We start from the raw sequence: 19,412 nt of genomic DNA on the forward strand, positions 1-19,412 counted from the left end.
AACACCCCTACATACACAAAGAGGCCTTGGAGTTGTGGAACCAGAAGGCTGGACTCCTGACACTTCACTGTCTCCTTTTTAGCACTTGTTACATTGATTGTTTCAGAAAGCTGCCAAAGTCCCCAGACACTTCTGCTAGACAGAAAGTCTCTTATTTTCTGCACTTACAGTATTGAGAATAAAAGAGATCACATATCAAATCCCTTTATCCTATGAATGCTCATTGGAAAATGAGACAAAAACTAGATTTTTGATGCTTGCCTGTGCAAAACTCGCAGCCACAATGCTATGTTGTTGTGGGTAGTCGCCATGGTGTTGCTAGTGGTTGCTAAGGTGTTTGCTTACAGGAGCAAGTCAAATAAACCCACCACCAAGCCAAATTATATTCTGGCCAAGGTTTGGATCCCTCCTTCAACTGAGGTTTTTTTTTTTTTTACACCTGTTTTATTATCCACCCAGAGAAAATCATATGTCTAATTGCTTATAAAAGTAATAGCACACCTCTTCTCAACGAGCCACACAATTTGAGTTATCATTCTTGATACAAACAGTGCAGGACCTGCAGAGGTTTAATATCTAATTCTGAAGTTTAATTTCCTTAACAAGCACCACTAATAAATTCTTAAACAGCAGCCTGACTCAGTTTGGCACATATTACCCATGAAATCTGAATAATGGATAAACAAGAGAAACCGTCCAAAACGGCATGTTGTAGACTCAGGAAAGGCTGAAGAAAAAGGAGCTTCCCTAGATGTTCCTGAGCAAAAATTACTTTCCTAAACACCAGAGAGTGTGTTTTTGCATCTGTGCTCAGCTGGTTCCTACCTTAACAGCTGTGCTGACTCCATCCTCAGCTGTGCTCTGTCCATTCTGAAAGAGAAAGGCAAAAACAGAATTATGAGACCTATGTCTGTGTGCATGCATATATGTACAGTTCAGGCATGTTTACAACTGGATCCTCTGGCTTATTATCATTAGAATAACCATAGCACAAGTGTGTGCGCTGTATTTAAAGGCTCACAGCTGAGGTGTTAAAATAATAAACACATGTTATGTCTAGATGACATAATGAACATCTCTGGGCCACTAGTAAAGGCTCTGTTTCTTATATATTAGTCCAAAGTCTGTGCTCTATCGTCTGATGCACATAGCACACAAAACTGGAAAAGTCAGGTCACTGTACAGCACTACCAAAATACAGTTAGGTTTATTCTACTACTATGTAAATAAGCATAAGTGCATGTTGGGTATTTTGTTTCCATACCCTTGTGCAACCCCACAGAAACACCAACAAAACTACATCTGGTAAGAAACCGAATTAAGTTTTTACACTGAAACCTGTTTGAGTCAAAAGATTAGTCTCTAGTTTCATCCAGTATGCCATTTTTTTAATTTGAGCAATTTATCACAAAACGCAATGCTGCTAAACACAATGTACACTGTGTACTTTGCACATTTTTTCCTTAGAAATCCTATATTTACTGTGCATTATCACACTGAAAATCAATGGGTTCATCCAAAAGCAGAAAAATTTTGCTTTTAGAGGCTTTATATTGATTTGGAAGAAAATAAGGTGCATTTCAAACTGTTCTGAGACCAGTGACGACAGTTGGCACACTGGAGCATAAGTCATTCACTAAACTGGGATCATAGCTCTCCATGCAACTAAGTGCATTCACTCCTAAAATCTGACCAAAAGTTCAGTTTCAGGATGCAGATGATGTTTGGACCACCCAACATATTTGGCAGACATGGGAAAATGGTAATCAGTAGATTCAGAATTTATAATGTATAATTTTAACATGGTTGGCAGTGATTGGATGATGCTGGCCACTACTTTGAATTAGAATTATTTATGCTAATTTCTGATGTAATGTCTGTAACGTCTCAAAAACTTGAATGACCAACACTCCTGGAAACAAACAATTTGCTAAAAAAAAATCTGACTTTCTATAGCTTGATATTTCAGATTTCACAACTTAGTCCCTCTGTCCATATGTGGACATACATTTTTAGGAAAACTATTTGGTCAAGAATGTTTTTTTTTTTTTTTTGCATGTTTATTAGGTGCTTATAGTTACAAATCAAAAAGGGAAATGTAAAATGCACACAGCAGTCTTGCTTGGATCTCAGGAGGATTCAGAAGACCATCAAATCAGACCAATGTTCTAAGGAGAGGGAGAAAGTTCTATTTGTTGTGCTATATTTAGGTTTTTTAGCGCAAGAACTCATTCGGCCTGAATGGCCCCTAAGACTCTTACTCAAACTATGACAGGAGTCATTTACACCACACATTATTTAAAATCTTTCACATAATGAGAACAGATCACCTCAACAAGAAACAAAACACATGTAAAACTCATGTAAATACTGAAAATATACATTACATGTAGAAAACATTTCCTCTTCAGGGCATTTCCTGGGTCAAAACTAGTCTTCGGTGGTGGCTGATATGTAAAGTCATCCACATGCTCCAAGTTGGTTTATTGCATAAATTAACTGCTATTAATTAATATATAACATAACTGCATTTACTGGATACAAGTTATATTTCATCAAGCACCTGGAACCTTTTTTCTTTTACTTTAAGGTGCTATATGAAATCAAACTAAACTTAAATTTAATAAACACCATATTTCTATGGGACTAGTTATAATGTCCTGCCTGTACCCCTGAGTAAACCACTTTACTGAGTTGGGACTGTGCTAGTGAAAATATTTCTTCCTACTCCATAACAGATATCGTTTTCCCTTTACCAGGCTCTTAATGATTGAAGTCATCTTTAGGAATATCTGAGGGCAAACAAGGCCATTTTATTTCCTAATCTCAAACATAATTCAAAAAGAACATATTAAACAGACTTTGTCCAGATTTTGTTTGCAAACTTTGTCCATAATTTGTTCATAAGTCTTGGAAGACCAGACTTTAAAGCCCTTTATGTACTTGCTCTTATTTTTACAGTGCAGTGCCATGTAAGTACATGCAAGTCCATGGATGGCTACTTATTACTATGTTTAGGTCGATGTAGCTAGTCTCTTAAATATATATATATTAGTATTTGTTTTGAAAATGTAGCCTAAATAGTAGCCTAAACACATTTAGAAGCTAGCTACAATGGCCAGAGTTTTAATAAAAATTAGTCTGAAAGATTCTACCTATTATGTTATTTAATATTAAATTATAACATTTTTGTCAAAATACCACAATTACTGTTCCTTCAATAAAATCGTGATAAATTTTAGTAAGAGTGATGTGTAATTTGAAAAGCATGGTACAGTGTTGTCTCTTTTCCTCCCAGTGCTGTTTAGCATCTCAGGGCTGAATTCTCACTAGAATTCAAATGAGTCGCATCAGTTTTGTGGTCTGTGCCGTGACATTTAGGGACAACAAGCCTTTAGTCGCATCATGCAAATGCATGTTTCAGATATAAAGCATATTTAGTGTGCATAAAGCACAGAACACAAGATTAATATCATAAAATTTTCCTCTGGCAAATTTTGGCCAGTCACCGAAACATTTTCAATGGAGAAAAAACACTGCTCTTGTATTTTCCCCTTCAATTCCCCCTAAGGTGCTCATCCATGACCATGATAAAATTCTGTCAGTCCAGTCATATTTATGACATTCTGTCATATGTAGAATCAATTATAAATAAGTTGATTTAACCAAAAACACTGTGAGGTTATCAAAACATCCCTCTGAAGAGGGCACCAGGGTCAGCCAATGCTATACAAAAAAAAAAAAAAGGATTGAAAGGGCACAGGAGCGTTTAAGCAAAGTTTTTAATGCTGTGGCGACATAAATCACAGGAAACATCACACACACAAAAGTTGATTCTAGTCGTCTTAGGGGCTATTTAAAAAAAATAAACAAATACAAATTTGAAGCTGTTTGTCAGTAAATGTGCATTTAGTAAAATTTTATAAGAGGTGGAGTGTTTTTGACATCCTCAGAAGGTTTTATACTAGGGAATGGCACTCAGAAGTGAAAGCAATGATCGATCATGAAAACAATGTCGATGATCGATAATGATCATGCATCAGGTGACTTTTCACTAGATTCTAAATTCAGTGTTAACAATACACAAATGTGTCAAAGAGAGGCCTTATTTTTAATTTTGTGATTGTCATGATTTTCGGTGGTACCTTGCAGTCTGAATCATCACAGCAACAAGTTCCAACACACCGCACCGTGAATTTCTGAAGCACAACACTCTTGAGAAGCACACACACACCAGACAAGTTCTTACTTTCAAACTGCTAGATGGAGCGCAGCTGAATGGAACAGAATGCAGGATCTTCAAACTACTTTCAACTTAACACGGCATATTAAAAACACAATGGATATGGCGCCTCCGGCGACTTTTTGTACCAGACTACATTATAACAGCTTACAATAATAAATAGGTGAGACACTGGGACAACAACGAGATGAATTGCAGCAGCTAAAGACATCAGTCTGACATACACTGGCGGCCAAAGTTTGGAATAATGTACAGAATTTGCTGTTTCTGAAGGAAATTGGTACTTTAATTCACCAAAGTGGCATTCAACTGATCACAAAGTATAGTCAGGACATTACTGGTGTAAAAAACAGCACCATCACTATTTGAAAAAAGTCATTTTTGATCAAATCTAGACAGGCCCCATTTCCAGCAGCCATCACTCCAACACCTTATCCTTGAGTAATCAAGCTAAATTGCTAATTTGGTACTAGAAAATCACTTGCCATTATATCAAACACAGATGAAAGCTATTTGGTTCGTTAAATGAAGCTTAACATTGTCTTTGTGTTTGTTTTTGAGTTGCCACATTCTGAAACAGACTGGCATGTCTTAAGGTCAATATTAGGTCAAAAATGCCAAAAAAGAAACAGCTTTCTCTATAAACTCGTCAGTCAATCATTGTTTTGAGGAATAAAGGCTATACAATGCTTGAAATTGCCAAAAAACTGAAGATTTCATACAAAGGTGTACACTACAGTCTTCAAAGACAAAAGGACAACTGGCTCTAACAAGGACAGAAAGAGATGAGGAAGGCCAGATGTACAACTAAACAAGAGGATAAGTACATCAGAGTCTCTAGTTTGAGAAATAGACGCCTCAAATGTCCTCAGCTGACAGCTTCATTGAATTCTACCCGCTCAACACCAGAAAAGGGCTCAGTTTCAGTCTTTCTCGCACCTCATAGAAGATTCTTTGACTGCACTGAGGAACACCACTTTCAGAGTTTGCACTTATTTAGAAAACCTGCTTCTTCTTTATTGAAATGCAGGACATGATGTGAATTCATGAAAAGTTGAATATAAATATCGATATATGGATCTAAAGTATCGATACAGTATTGTAAGAAATAGCATGCATGACACCTCTTGTTCTTCTGTCTGTTTGAGTGACCTGTCCAGCTCTACAAAACAACACTGGCTAAACCAATGGTAGGGTTTGGGGCGGGACTATCTGTTTGTACAACCAACGGAAGATGGGGGGAGCTTTCTGAAATCCATTTGAAAACATTGATTATTTTTGCAATTCCGTTTGGTGACTCAGAAATGACACTTCAGCTTTAATAATAAAGACAAAGATAAAATGTGTGTATTATTTACAGGTTTTCCGAACAGGCAGAGATACCAGAATGGCCTCGGCTGGGTTTCCCAAAAGCATCGTAGCCTAAGTAGATCATAGAAGCCATTGGCATCAATGGTTTCTACGATCTACTTAGGCTTACAATGCTTTTGGGAAACCCAGCACAGGCTGATTTCTGCTCAGAGTGTAAATGGTGTGATGTGCTTTATATTCTCTCATGAACAAGTAGAAAAACACAAATTATCACATACTAACAACTGGCTATTGCTTTCCATTTAATTTAAAACAGAACCTTAAGTGAGAAAAGAAGGGAAATGAAAGAGACAAAAATAAAAATTGGGATGGAAAGAAAGAAAGCACTTTTGGCTGCTGTGAGAAAAAAAAAAAAGAGAAAATGATCAAGGATTTGTCATGTGCCAAGTCAGAAGCTCATTCACTTCTACTGACTACAGATTGATTTATTCAAGTGCTCTGGAAGTTATGAAGAATAGTCTAATTCACAAAAGCTCTGGTTTACAGTCACAAGTGGTCTGAGAAAATAAGGTTTCCGTGGTAACTGCAGAGCCCTTGAGACATGGGTGAATTCCAAATGGCATTTCTGTACCATTTAAGGGCACTGCGAGAAGGGAACGCAACTCAAATGATTGTTCCAAACTAAAATAAGAAAAGGAAACTTTTCACAAAGGGCTCCTTCACAAGACTGTTAGCAAAGGGTACATTCAAACAGTAATGCCATGCTCCCTCCACATAAAGGGATCTGTACTTTGGAGTGAGTAGGGCATAGGGATGATCATTTTCAATTTTGATTTGAATTCAATAATGTCAAGAGTGAGACGTCTGGCCATCCTCAAACTTATAACAATAACAACATCAATAAATCAGTGTTAGGTAGTCCCCCGTGAAATGTATAATCATCTCAAGTTGTTTATAGGTATCATTGTTTATGTATGCACCAAATTTATAGCACAGTAATGTGCATATTAATTTGTTAAGCGTGTAACTATCTCTCTATTATAACTTTACTTAAGAAATTAATTAAACGTACTACTGGAATTGTTATATTGCACATTTGTGCATATTATTTTCATGTTCAATAAAGTATATTTCATCCCCATTTTTATTGAATATTTTATTATAAAAATTAGATAATTATTGTTTTATGTTTCTAGTTTTATTGTGTGTAGTGCATAGATGTAATATTGTAGTATTACGGTTTACTTGCATTATCGATTGAGGCTGTACAATATAATACAAAAATAATAAAGTCTTCCATTTAACTCGTATCAGCCATATCATGAGTTTCACCTCTTAAATTGATAAGTGTAGTATAATACAAATATTAATAGTAGATAAAAACTTGAATAATCACATTAAAATATACTGGTGGTTGAGGAGTCTCCAATGTTCTCCATGTAAAAGTGCTTTGAGTGCAGTGTCAGAAAAGCACTATAAGTGTACATTTCATTCATTCATTCAAAATATGTAAATACTAGGATTGTAACGGTTCTCGGTAAAACATCGAAACGTTTGTTTTGCCACCCATGGTTTGGTAAGCATTGGCACCGCGGTTCACCTGAAGTTTAATGACGCATCTGGTGCACAAGGTTTGTCGAAGAAAACAAAGTTTCAAACAGGCAGGCACAGTTACAACCTCTGCTAATGCACCTGTATGGCTCTGTAGATGGACACGCTCTGCCTGTGTTTCACGTGGGTCAACTTGATGACATCACAGTTCTGCACGCATTGTGTGTAGTTGAAAATGGCAGGTGGAGAAAATGAGCCACTGATAGAGAAGCCCCCTGCAAGTGTTTAAAACAGGCAGTGGTGGTTCTGGCTTACCTGGCACCCCCTTAACTTCCCAAACCAGTTTAAGTGGAGATTATTTAGAGTAAAAGGGATTATCAAGCTATCTCACCCACACCTATCATATCACTTCTAAAGACATAGATTTAACCACTGGAGTTTTATGGATTACTTTTATGCCTTTATGTGCTTTTTGGAGCTTCAAGTTTCTGGCCAACATTCACTTGTATTGTATCAACCTACAGAGCTTAAGTATTCTTCAAAAAAATCTTCATTTGCCATGTTTCTGGGATGGCATGAGGGTGAGTAAATGATGAGAGAATTTTCATTTTTGGGTATAACTAGACAACAAATATAGAAATGAAGTAACTATATGTGTGTGTAATATATATAAAATTGGAAAATTATATTAACATGTACATTATACAGTTGTGCTCAAAAGTTTGCATACCCTTGGAGAATTGGTAATATATGTACCATTTTTATAGAAAACATGAGTGAGCAGGCAAAACACATTTCTTTTATTTCTTATGGGATTCATATTCAACTGTAGGTTATAACAGAATGGCACAAAGAAAAAAAATAAAATGACCCCTGTTCAAAAGTCTGCATACCCTTAGTTCTTAATAATGTACATTGCCCCCTTCAGCATCAATGACAGCGTGCAGTCTTTTGTAATAGTTGTCTATGAGGCCCCAAATTCTTGCAGGTGGTATAGCTGCCCATTCATCTTGGCAAAATGCCTCCAGGTCATGCAAAGTCTTTGGTCGTCTTGCATGAACCGCACGTTTGAGATCTCCCCAGAGTGGCTCGATGATATTAAGGTCAGGAGACTGATGGCCACTCCAGAACCTTCACCTTTTTCTGCTGTAACCACTGGAGGGTCAACTTGGCCTTGTGCTTAGGGTCATTGTCGTGCTGGAAAGTCCAAGAGCGTCCCATGCGCAGCTTTCGTGCAGAAGAATGCAAATTGTCTGCCAGTATTTTCTGATAACATGCTGCATTCATCTTGCCATCAATTTTCACAAGATTCCCCGTGCCTTTAGAGCTCACACACCCCCAAAACATCAGTGAGCCACCACCATGCTTCACAGTGGGGATGGTATTCTTTTCACTATAGGCTATGTTGACCCCTCTCCAAACATAGCGCTTATGGTTGTGACCATAAAGCTCTATTTTGGTCTCGTCACTCCAAATGTAACCGGGCTTTTTTGTGGCATTGGCGCAGTAAAGGCTTCTTTCTGGCAACTTAACCATGCAGCTCATTTTTGTTCAAGTATCGTCGTATTGTGCTCCTTGAAACAACCACACCGTCTTTTTCCAGAGCAGCCTGTATTTCTCCTGAGGTTACCTGTGGGTTTTCCTTTGTATCCCAAACAATTCTTCTGGCAGTTGTGGCTGAAATCTTTCTTGGTCTACCTGGCTTGGTATCAAGAGATCCCTGAATTTTCCACTTCTTAAGTGACTGAACAGTTCTGACTGGCATTTTCAAGGCTTTGAAAATCTTTTTATATCCTTTTCCATCTTTATAAAGTTCCATTACCTTGTTACGCAGGTCTTTTGACAGTTCTATTCTGCTCCCCATGGCTCAGTATCTAGCCTGCTCAGTGCATCCACATGAGAGCTAACAAACTCATTGACTATTTATACACAGACACTAATTGCAATTTAAAAAGCCACAGTTGTGGGAAATTAACAAATGGCTTCATATGATCACTATCCTTAAATAAAAGACATTTGCATTATCAGTCATATTTTCAAAATAAATGCCAAAATTTCACAATTTCTGCCAGGGTATGCAAACTTTTGAGCACGACTGTATATACAGAACTTAAATTGCACAATTAAATTTGTCAATAAATAAAGAAAATGGCAGAATACTTAGATTGCTGCTTGTGCTATTACACAATTCCTCATTTCAAATGCAACCCTCCCCTCCTAGTTTTCATTGATGCAAAATCATCAATGACTGTCAAATCTGCCCAGCAATCATTGTGTCATGGTGTACCTATACTGTTGATTATCTTATGTTTGTTCAGAATGTAAGAATGCATTATGAACATCTATAATCCTAACCATTTATAATCCTAACCATTTAGATCCCTTTAGGCTGAGTAGCCTGTCAGGAACAACTTGGGGCACCTTTCTCCTATCGCAATCTTGCGAGCTCTGTGCGGGGGCAGGGTGGCATGATTGAGGCACCTCTCTCCCATCATGATCTTGTGAGCTCGGAGCAGGGCGGCATGATTTGGGGCACCTTTCACCCATCGCGAGTCAGGGGTGGTACAATTCGGGGCACCTTTCTCCCATCGCAATCTTGCGAGCTCTGTGCAGGGGTGATCGATCAGGTACCCTCTCGTGCCTCCCCAGAGAGCGTTGCCGCCCTAGGCGCCTGCCTATATCGCCTATGCCAGGACCCGCTACTGAAAACGGGTGAGCGAGTTCTTCCTGTTTCCTCGGGCAGCTGTAATCTATCATGTGCTTAAGCGTCAATAATGCCCTTTGATTAATGCCATTAAAATGCAATTATAGTAATACATCGATAATCATTTACACCGACATCACCCAGGGAAATATATCACGCGGTGCGCACAGAGCTGCAGGTGAGCCGAAACTGCACACACTCCCTTCCGTTTTTAAGCAGGCACTCAGTGTTTATTCGAACAGACATGAAACAATAACTAAAGCGCTTGGGGTGTTCATGTGGTATTTCTAAGTATGATTAAAATATTTGAGCAACATTATAACGTACCTTCTTGTATGCATTTTAATAGCTAGATTATTCCTTCAATAGTGATGTACAGCTTCTGAATTGTGAATAAATATGTTGAGTTTGAAATGCACATGTGGCAGACTTAGGGGTCATGGCGACTAGGCATGACGGGATAGGCGTGCTTACTTGACAAGGCGGGGCCGACGTGGCATCATGGCTAGGGTTGCAACGGTATGAGATTTTCACGGCACGATAACAGTCTCAGAAAATATCATGGTTTCACGGTATATGGTATTACACAATTATTATTATCAGTTGAGTGAAAACAAGGTTTTTTTTTTTTTTTGGTTGAACAAACGCTTTATTATAATTTAAACTTGAAACCAATTTTATGTATATGTAAAAAGTCTCCCTTTTGAAAATAAAATAAAATAAATAAAGCTAACAGAATTATAATAATAAACCAAATATATAAACATGATAAAAAATAGCATGTTACTATAACATGTTATATAACTAAAGCATGTTAGTTAGCATGTTAAATTAACTACTAAATGAAAAACATCAGCTGTGTGAGCTTTTAAATTAATGTCCTATGATTATTAATAATTAACATATACTGTAGGTGCGCGACAGCGCAGCCAGACTGCTCCTGTCTGTACCTTTAACTCAGTGGTTCTCAACTGGTTTTGCTTCAGCACCCAGTTTTTACATTGAAAATCAAGTGGCGACCCACCATAGTAAAAACGTAACCTGTATTTAATGCATCCTGGGTCGCATTTCCTTTTATGTTGCATAGTTTTGTTCATGGTTTTCAAGTATAAGGGCATGCATCTAGTGACATTATTTTTGTTGTTGATGTCAACAACAAAATCTACAGTTTTTGTAAAACGTTTTCTCTCCCTTTTAAAAACTGAAGAGCATATTTACTTAAGTCCATTATTATCCCGTTTGTTTCCTAATTTCAAACATAATTCAAACAGAACATACATATTACACAGGAGGAATGGCTCCACATTACCATGGTTAGGTCAGTGTAGCTAGTCTTTAATAATAATAATAATAATAATAATAATAATAATAATAAGTATTTATTTTATATTATAGTATTTATGAAAAAATAAATACTAGCCGAAACACATCTTGAAACTTTAACTACAACAGCCACTGTTGATATAAAATGAGGTCTAATAGATTCTACCTTTTTAGATTATTTCATATGAAACTATAACATTGTCAAAATATAACAGTTACTTTTACTCACGTAAAATCAGGAAACAATTCTGTAAACGTGATGTATAATGAAAATAAAATTTGCGCACAGCCAGGGTTGGGAGGGTTATTTTTGAAATGTATTCCACTACAGATTACAGAATACATGCTGTAAAATGTAATTTGTAATGTATTTCGTTAGATTACTCAAGGTCAGTAACTTATTCTAAATACTTTGGATTACTTCAGCACTGGTAGATTTTTTCACTTGTTTTGACTATAAAAACTCCGCCAGTACAGTGAGACAAAATACACATGTTAAAAATACATTACCTGAAAAACCTAAATATCTTATGCAGTGTTGTTTCTAAAACAAGATAAATCAAACTGATCTTGTTGTAAGGATTTTTAGATATTTTTACAAATACAAAAATCATCATCAAGAATAAGATTTTTGCCCTAAAAAAATATGATCGTGCCTGGTAACGTACATGTAAAATGGCTAGAAAAAGGTTTATTTCTATTTCATCTGCTCCAAACTTACTTCTCTATCTGCTCGTTTGAATGTAACGCATCATAAGAAAGTGTTTCACCGCTGTTCAAATGCACTTTGGATCACATCATTTATATGTATAAATGTTTTCCATCTGAAAGGACTTAATATTAAATGAAACAAATGACAATAAAATGCAAAGTAATCTCTTCAGTAATCAAAATACTTTTTGAATGTAACTGTATTCTAAATACCAATGATTTAAATTGTAACTGTAGTGGAATATAGTTACTTATATTTTGTATTTTAAATACGTAATCCTGTTACATGTATTCCATTACTCCCCAACCCTGCGCATAGCAGTGTTGCTCTTTTCTTCCTCAGTGCTGTTTAGCATGTCAGGGCTGCCTACTGTTTGAGAGGTTTGACTTGACTTCCTCCGTAACACTTTAAACTAGAAAAGTCTCACTAGAATTTAAATGGGTCACATCAGTTTTGAGGTCTGCGCTCCGCAATATCGAGGGAAGCCCGGCTGTTGCACGCGTGCACCAGAGAGAAGAGTAGATCATGATCACGAGCTGGTTCCGTTACACTCGAGCGAAAGTGCAGATGAGAAGCCTTAAGCTGATTGCGAGATTATCATTAAATCTGCCTCGGGAGTCCTAAATAGGTAATCAATTGGGCGGCTGCCGAAATATCTTCAATGGGAGAACCATGGCATTGTTCTTTCCCTGCTGTCCACGACCCAGTCCAAATAGACCTAAGACACACTTTTGGGTCGCGATCCACCAGTTGAGAAACACTGCTTTAACTCACACACATACTCACTTATGTCAGACACCCTCGCCTCTCTCTGACATTTTCTCTGCTGCATGTGTGTGTGTGGCACAAGTTGACGAGTCTGACAGGCAGTCGAGGAGGAAAGGAGATGCACAGGTGAGATTCTCCGTCCGGTTGCATTTTTTTTCTCAATACCGTAGATAAGCAAATGTACATGGTATGAAAACAGTAAAAAAAAAAAACGGTATATCACTGCAACCCTAGACATGGCAAGTCGGGGCTGCTTGACTAGGCATGTTAGGCGTAGCAACTTGATTGCACGGCAGGTGGGACAGCATGGCGAGGCAGACGTGGATACATGGCATGACGTGGCAGACGTGGCAACATGGCATGACGAGGTAGGAATGGCAGGCGTGGCAACATGGCATGATGTGGCAGACACCGCAACATGGTATGATGAGGTAGGAATGGCAGGCGTGGCAACACGGCATGACGTGGCACAAATGGCAGGTGTGGCAACACGGCATGACGTGGCAGACGTGGCGGTCGAGGCTTCAGGTGCTGGCCCTGGGACGGACAAGGCTTGCAACGCTGGCCGTTGGCTCGTGGAACGTGGCAGGCGTGAACGCTGGCTCGTGGAACGTGGCAGGCATGAACGCTGGCTCGTGGACACAGGGCAAAATCAATGTACTGTTCTAGAGTCCATTGAATTTTGCTTCCAGGCATCATGGAGCATAGAGGCTCATTTAAGCCAGCATGAAAGCGGTCCTTGAGAGCAAAATCATTGAAGTTCACCTTGCTGGCCAGAGCGCAAAAGTCTTCCACATATTCCTCTATGGAACGGTTTCACTGACGTAACTACAGTAGCTGAACTGCTTGGTTCATTTTGTAGGTCATGTATTCTGTAACATTCAGGCAGGGCAGAGCAAGCATGAGCAGGACGAGAACGATGACGAGATGAAGATGAAGTAGAACCCAAATGCAGTTTATTAACTAAAAACATGAAAGTATCAAAAAAAAAAACAAACAAAAAAAAACAAAACCATGAACAAGAAACAAGAACTATGACTATGCTAAACAACGAGAACCAAACCGAACAACGTTACATTTGTCAAGTATTGTGTTAAAGACAAATGGCAAACATGAGGGCTTTACATGGACATGGGAAACCACATGACATAGACAACAAATGACGAGACTAAACTAAAGAACATGATAACAAGACTAATAAAAAGGAACCAATAATAAAACAGAACTGATAATATAACAAGACAATAAACCAATGAGAACGAGACACATGAACAAGGAGGGAAACAGGATATCACATGACCAATATTTTCAAAATGAACAAAACATGAACAAAAACATTTAAATGTGACAGCCTTCATTCCTCAAAACAATGACTGACTGACGAGTTTCTAGAGAAAGGCGTTTCTTTTTTGCCATTTTTGACCTAATATTGACCTTAAGACATGCCAGTCTATTGCATACTGTGGCAATTCAAAAACAAACAAAAACAATGTTAAGATTAATTTAACAAACCAAATAGCTTTCAACTGTGTTTGATATAATGACAAGTGATTTTCTAGTACCAAATTAGCAATTTAATATGAAAACTCAAGGATAAGAAATGGGGCCTGTCTAGATTTGATCAAAAATTAAAATGAACAAATTTTCAAATAGTGATGGTGCTTTTTTTTTTTTTTTTTTTACATCAGTAATGCTCTGACTATACTTTGTGATCAGTTGAATGCAACTTTGGTGAATTAAAGTACCAATTTCCTTCCAAAACAGCTAAATCTGTACATTATTCCAAACTTTTGGCCACCAGTGTGTATATTTTTTTGTTCAGGTCCCTGACAAAAATTAACCATGGTTTTACTACAGTAGTATTGTAGTAACCATGACTTCTATCACCATGGTTTTCTTAGCAGAAATCATGGTTTTGATACAATTTACCATGGTTTTATAACAGTAATACTGTAGTTTCCATATAGTAACCATGTAGTTACTATATATTGTAACCATGACAGTAACCATGTTGATTTTGTGGTTACTATGATTTTACTACAAATGCCATGGTTAAACTATGGTTACTGTTGTAAAACCATGATTTTTATTAAGGACAAACCTGTTGAAGTGTTTACCAAATAGAGTATTCTTTGGATTTGGCAGTAATATTTTTTTCTGAACAAAGCAAATACCAAACCGTACCGAAACCGTGACCCTAAAACTGTGATACAAACCGAACCGTGAGAAAATCGAACCGTTACACCACTAGTAAATATGAGTGTTATTTATCTTCACCAAAGAAAGTTATATTTTGGTTTCAAATGTTTAATCGAATAACATAATATCAACATGAAAATAACACGTTATTACTCGGGCTCTAAATATCTCTAAGTCATGATCACAGGCGATGTCCAGGTAACCTCAAATCATGAGATTCATCTGCGCAGAAGAGCAGTGCCGAAACACAACTCACGTAAAGCGTTCTTCTGCAAGCTGCATTTAAGTTTCAACCACAGATGTCGCTAGAGAGCCCAAAGTTCCGTAGTGCAGCTTTGAAAGGTGTTTAATTTTTTAGATATTAAAATACAGTCTCCTTCTCTGAGTCAACGATAAGTAAGCCATTCTTAGGTTAACTGCCCCAAAAAGTTTAAAAGAATGGCACAATCAATACATATCTTTTTCTTTGAGCATCCAGACCAACAAAAATGGCTCAACCAATGGTGTGAGTTTGAGGCAGATGGGGGAGTGTTTGACGCATCTGTTTGAAAACAGTCATCATTTTTGCAATTCTGTTTGTTACCACAAGTGGTCAGAGATAACACACTTCACATGTAATCAGCTCAGTAATACAAGAACTGATGTGCTAATTAAATCATTAGCTGACTTAGCAGCAGTTTATAAAGTAAGCTGTCAACATCAGCTATCTGTAATGACACTGATAAGTGCTGTCCTCACTCACACTGCACGCATTTAACACATAAAATAACACTGATAAATCCAGCCCTTGAAATCTTAAGATGTAGTATTTATGTCATAGATCATGTCTGGTTGTGGTTCCTGCAAATGTTTACATTCTGTACCCTCTGGGAAGAGCAGATGTTTTAGAGAGAGAGAGAGAGAGTGGTTGTCTCACCCAATACAGTTGAGAAAAGGTCAGGGACACATATGCACACCATCATGCACAGCCCAACACCATAAAACAAACAGAAAAATACATAAAATCTCAGCAAAGCACATGTGCAAGCATGATGAATTTTCTACTACATTTTGCGTTTTTATTATTTAACGGCCAAAATACATGGAACAGAAACTTCAGCATGACTTTTGTTTTCCTGGAAAAACAGACTCAAACGGTATAATGAACACAATGGAAAAGGTAAACAACACACAAAAAGACTGCAGAGTTTGCATGAGCAAACAGAAGAAACAAATCCACATTAACTGGCTCTTGTTTGGGGGGGGGTGTTGCTGGCTACACGTGACCCTGAAACACTTTTCCTGACAATTCAATGCAAATGATAGTGCTAAAACAGACGTCTACAAAAAAAATTAACATCTCTCTCATAATGTGATCCTATTATAGAAATAGCATCTGAGTAATTGGGACCCAAATGTTCTTTAGAGAGGTGAGAGAAACTGTGTGTTTGTGCGCATGCGTGTGTGTGCGAGAGTGAGAGACAGACAGACAGACAGACAGAGAGAGGCTTGTAGTTTGCCATTCACTGTGAACAATTCCTTTTCAATTTTAAGAGAACAAAAAAAATATTTATTTTTCTAAATTGGATTTACAGTTTAACATTACATCCTAACCAGATGCAATGCATCACGTTTCCAGTGACAAGCAATTTGTCTGTCCACACTGAACACAAAAATGTTGTGTGACACAGTCAGAACATACAGGTGCATCTCAATAAATTAGAATGTCGTGGAAAAGTTCATTTATTTCAGTAATTCAACTCAAATTGTGAAACTCGTGTATTAAATAAATTCATTGCACACAGACTGAAGTAGTTTAAGTCTTTGGTTCTTTTAATTGTGATGATTTTGGCTCACATTTAACAAAAACCCACCAATTCACTATCTCAAAAAATTAGAATATGGTGACATGCCAATCAGCTAATCAACTCAAAACACCTGCAAAGGTTTCCTGAGCCTTCAAAATGGTCTCTCAGTTTGGTTCACTAGGCTACACAATCATGGGGAAGACTGCTGATCTGACAGTTGTCCAGAAGACAATCATTGACACCCTTCACAAGGAGGGTAAGCCACAAACATTCATTGCCAAAGAAGCTGGCTGTTCACAGAGTGCTGTATCTGAGCATGTTAACAGAAAGTTGAGTGGAAGGAAAAAGTGTGGAAGAAAAAGATGCACAACCAACCAAGAGAACCGCAGCCTTATGATTGTCAAGCAAAATCGATTCAAAAATTTGGGTGAACTTCACAATGAATGGACTGAGGCTGGGGTCAAGGCAATAAGAGCCACCACACACAGACATGTCAAGGAATTTGGCTACAGTTGTCGTATTCCCCTTGTTAAGCCACTCCTGAAACACAGACAATGTCAGAGGCGTCTTACCTGGGCTAAGGAGAAGAAGAACTGGACTGTTGCCCAGTGGTCCAAAGTCCTCTTTTCATATGAGAGCAAGTTTTGTATTTCATTTGGAAACCAAGGTCCTAGAGTCTGGAGGAAGGGTGGAGAAGCTCATAGCCCAAGTTGCTTGAAGTCCAGTGTTAAGTTTCCACAGTCTGTGATGATTTGGGGTGCAATGTCATCTGCTGGTATTGGTCCATTGTGTTTTTTGAAAACCAAAGTCACTGCATCCGTTTACCAAGAAATTTTGGAGCACTTCATGCTTCCTTCTGCTGACCAGCTTTTTAAAGATGCTGATTTCATTTTCCAGCAGAATTTGGCACCTGCCCACACTGCCAAAAGCACCAAAAGTTGGTTAAATGACCATGGTGTTGGTGTACTTGACTGGCCAGCAAACTCACCAGACCTGAACCCCATAGAGAATCTATGGGGTATTGTCAAGAGGAAAATGAGAAACAAGAGACCAACAAATGCAGATGAGCTGAAGGCCACTGTCAAAGAAACCTGGGCTTCCATACCACCTCAGCAGTGCCACAAACTGATCACCTCCATGCCACGCCGAATTGAGGCAGTAATTAAAGCAAAAGGAGCCCCTACCAAGTATTGAGTACATATACAGTAAATTAACATACTTTCCTGAAGGCCAACAATTCACTAAAAATGTTTTTTTTATTGGTCTTATGATGTATTCTAATTTTTTGAGATAGTGAATTGGTGGGTTTTTGTTAAATGTGAGCAAAATCATCACAATTAAAAGAACCAAAGACTTAAACTACTTCAGTCTGTGTGCATTGAATTTATTTAATACACGAGTTTCACAATTTGAGTTGAATTACTGAAATAAATGAACTTTTCCACGACATTCTAATTTATTGAGATGCACCTGTACTTGATTAATATTAATGTACAGTTAATGAGAGCAGGATTTTAGACAAATGGCATTTTACTGTTGGCATGAAAAACATATTGTAAACAGAATTGTTATTTGCACAAGGAATACAGGATTTTTCTGAATGTGTAATATTAGTCCAGTTAATTGTCGACTGTGCAACTCAGTTTTATGGGTGAAGCGTTATTTTGGGGATGGTCAAACAGCTACTATTCCCAGTTTAAAGCAGAGACAGCTTTACAAGTTGATTTTCCCAAAAGGTGTCTACATTCACAAAGTGTAGCTTTGTGACACTTTGAGCTCCGTTTGTTCTTGCATCCCAACCAGCCCGACACTGCAACATTGGCTCAACTAATGGTGTGAGTTTAGGGCGGGACAATCTGTTTGTCCAACCAATGGATAGAGGCTGGTTCGGTTAACCAAACCTCTAAAGCTGAAGTGTGTAATTTCCGCAACACTATAGTATCACCAAACGGAATTGCAAAAATAAACATTATTTTCAAACAGCTTTCCCGAATACACCCTCCCCCTGCCATTAGTCAAAAAAACAGATAGTCCCGCCCCAAACTCTTGTCACTGCTTGATTCAATGTTGCGGTGTCTGGAAGGGATGCTCAAACAAACAGAGGAATGTTCTGGTAGCACTACAGAGACACAGTGTTAGACTTTTTGGGGAAATCAACCTATGAATGGCTTACTTATAGTTTGCACTGCTGGAATACAATAAAGTATTTTAACTAGGATTGTAAATGGATTAAAAATTTTCATCAAATTAATTTCATGATGTGCTGATTAATTAACCGAATTAATCGCATAACAATATTTACTGAGAAAGTCCTCCAAATAAAGGTCATTTAGAATAATGAAAATAATGATAAACATAATATATAGGCCAAATTTATTTTAATTCAGACTATTCAAATACATTAAGCATTTAGACAATACAAAAAGTGGCTTTTTTTTTTTTATTTCCATATCATTGAACATAACCATATTTTTTTTATCTATTTCCCTATGCACAATTTTTAATATAAATTGTTGGTCTATATACTCTTGCATCAGACGTATGCTTTTTGAGTGTCTCACTTTGGTTGCATCATGTCTCTCTAGTTTTTAGGAAGCTGTGTCAAGTTAAACGTAGTTTGAAACTTTGAAAAAAAAAAAACCTCTCAAGATTCCTACATTATTTTGTGCTTCCAGCTGTCATTGAACGCAAGAACGCACCATCTATAGAAGCTCTGCTGTGTGCTCGCTGGTTTGGCGAAGAGTGTTACCTGTACGGCTGGAGCCCTGAAGGTGGTATAACAAGCTTGAATTGCTCCCATGGTAGGAACATTTC

General features: G+C 37.7%; 1 protein-coding gene across 2 annotated transcripts in view; it reads right to left on the minus strand.

Moving 5' to 3' along the window:
• The window catches only part of LOC127455099 (ribosomal protein S6 kinase 2 alpha-like), a 110,039-nt gene that overhangs the window by 82,012 nt on the left and 8,615 nt on the right, over window positions 1-19,412 (minus strand). For both annotated transcript variants that reach the window (XM_051722688.1, XM_051722689.1), the window contains exon 2: window positions 826-870. In XM_051722688.1, the coding sequence (XP_051578648.1) occupies window positions 826-870 (45 nt within the window). The remainder of the gene's footprint in view (window positions 1-825; window positions 871-19,412) is intronic.

The sequence above is a fragment of the Myxocyprinus asiaticus genome, chromosome 17, assembly GCF_019703515.2.
Source record: "Myxocyprinus asiaticus isolate MX2 ecotype Aquarium Trade chromosome 17, UBuf_Myxa_2, whole genome shotgun sequence".
Classification (NCBI taxonomy): Eukaryota; Metazoa; Chordata; class Actinopteri; order Cypriniformes; family Catostomidae; genus Myxocyprinus; species Myxocyprinus asiaticus.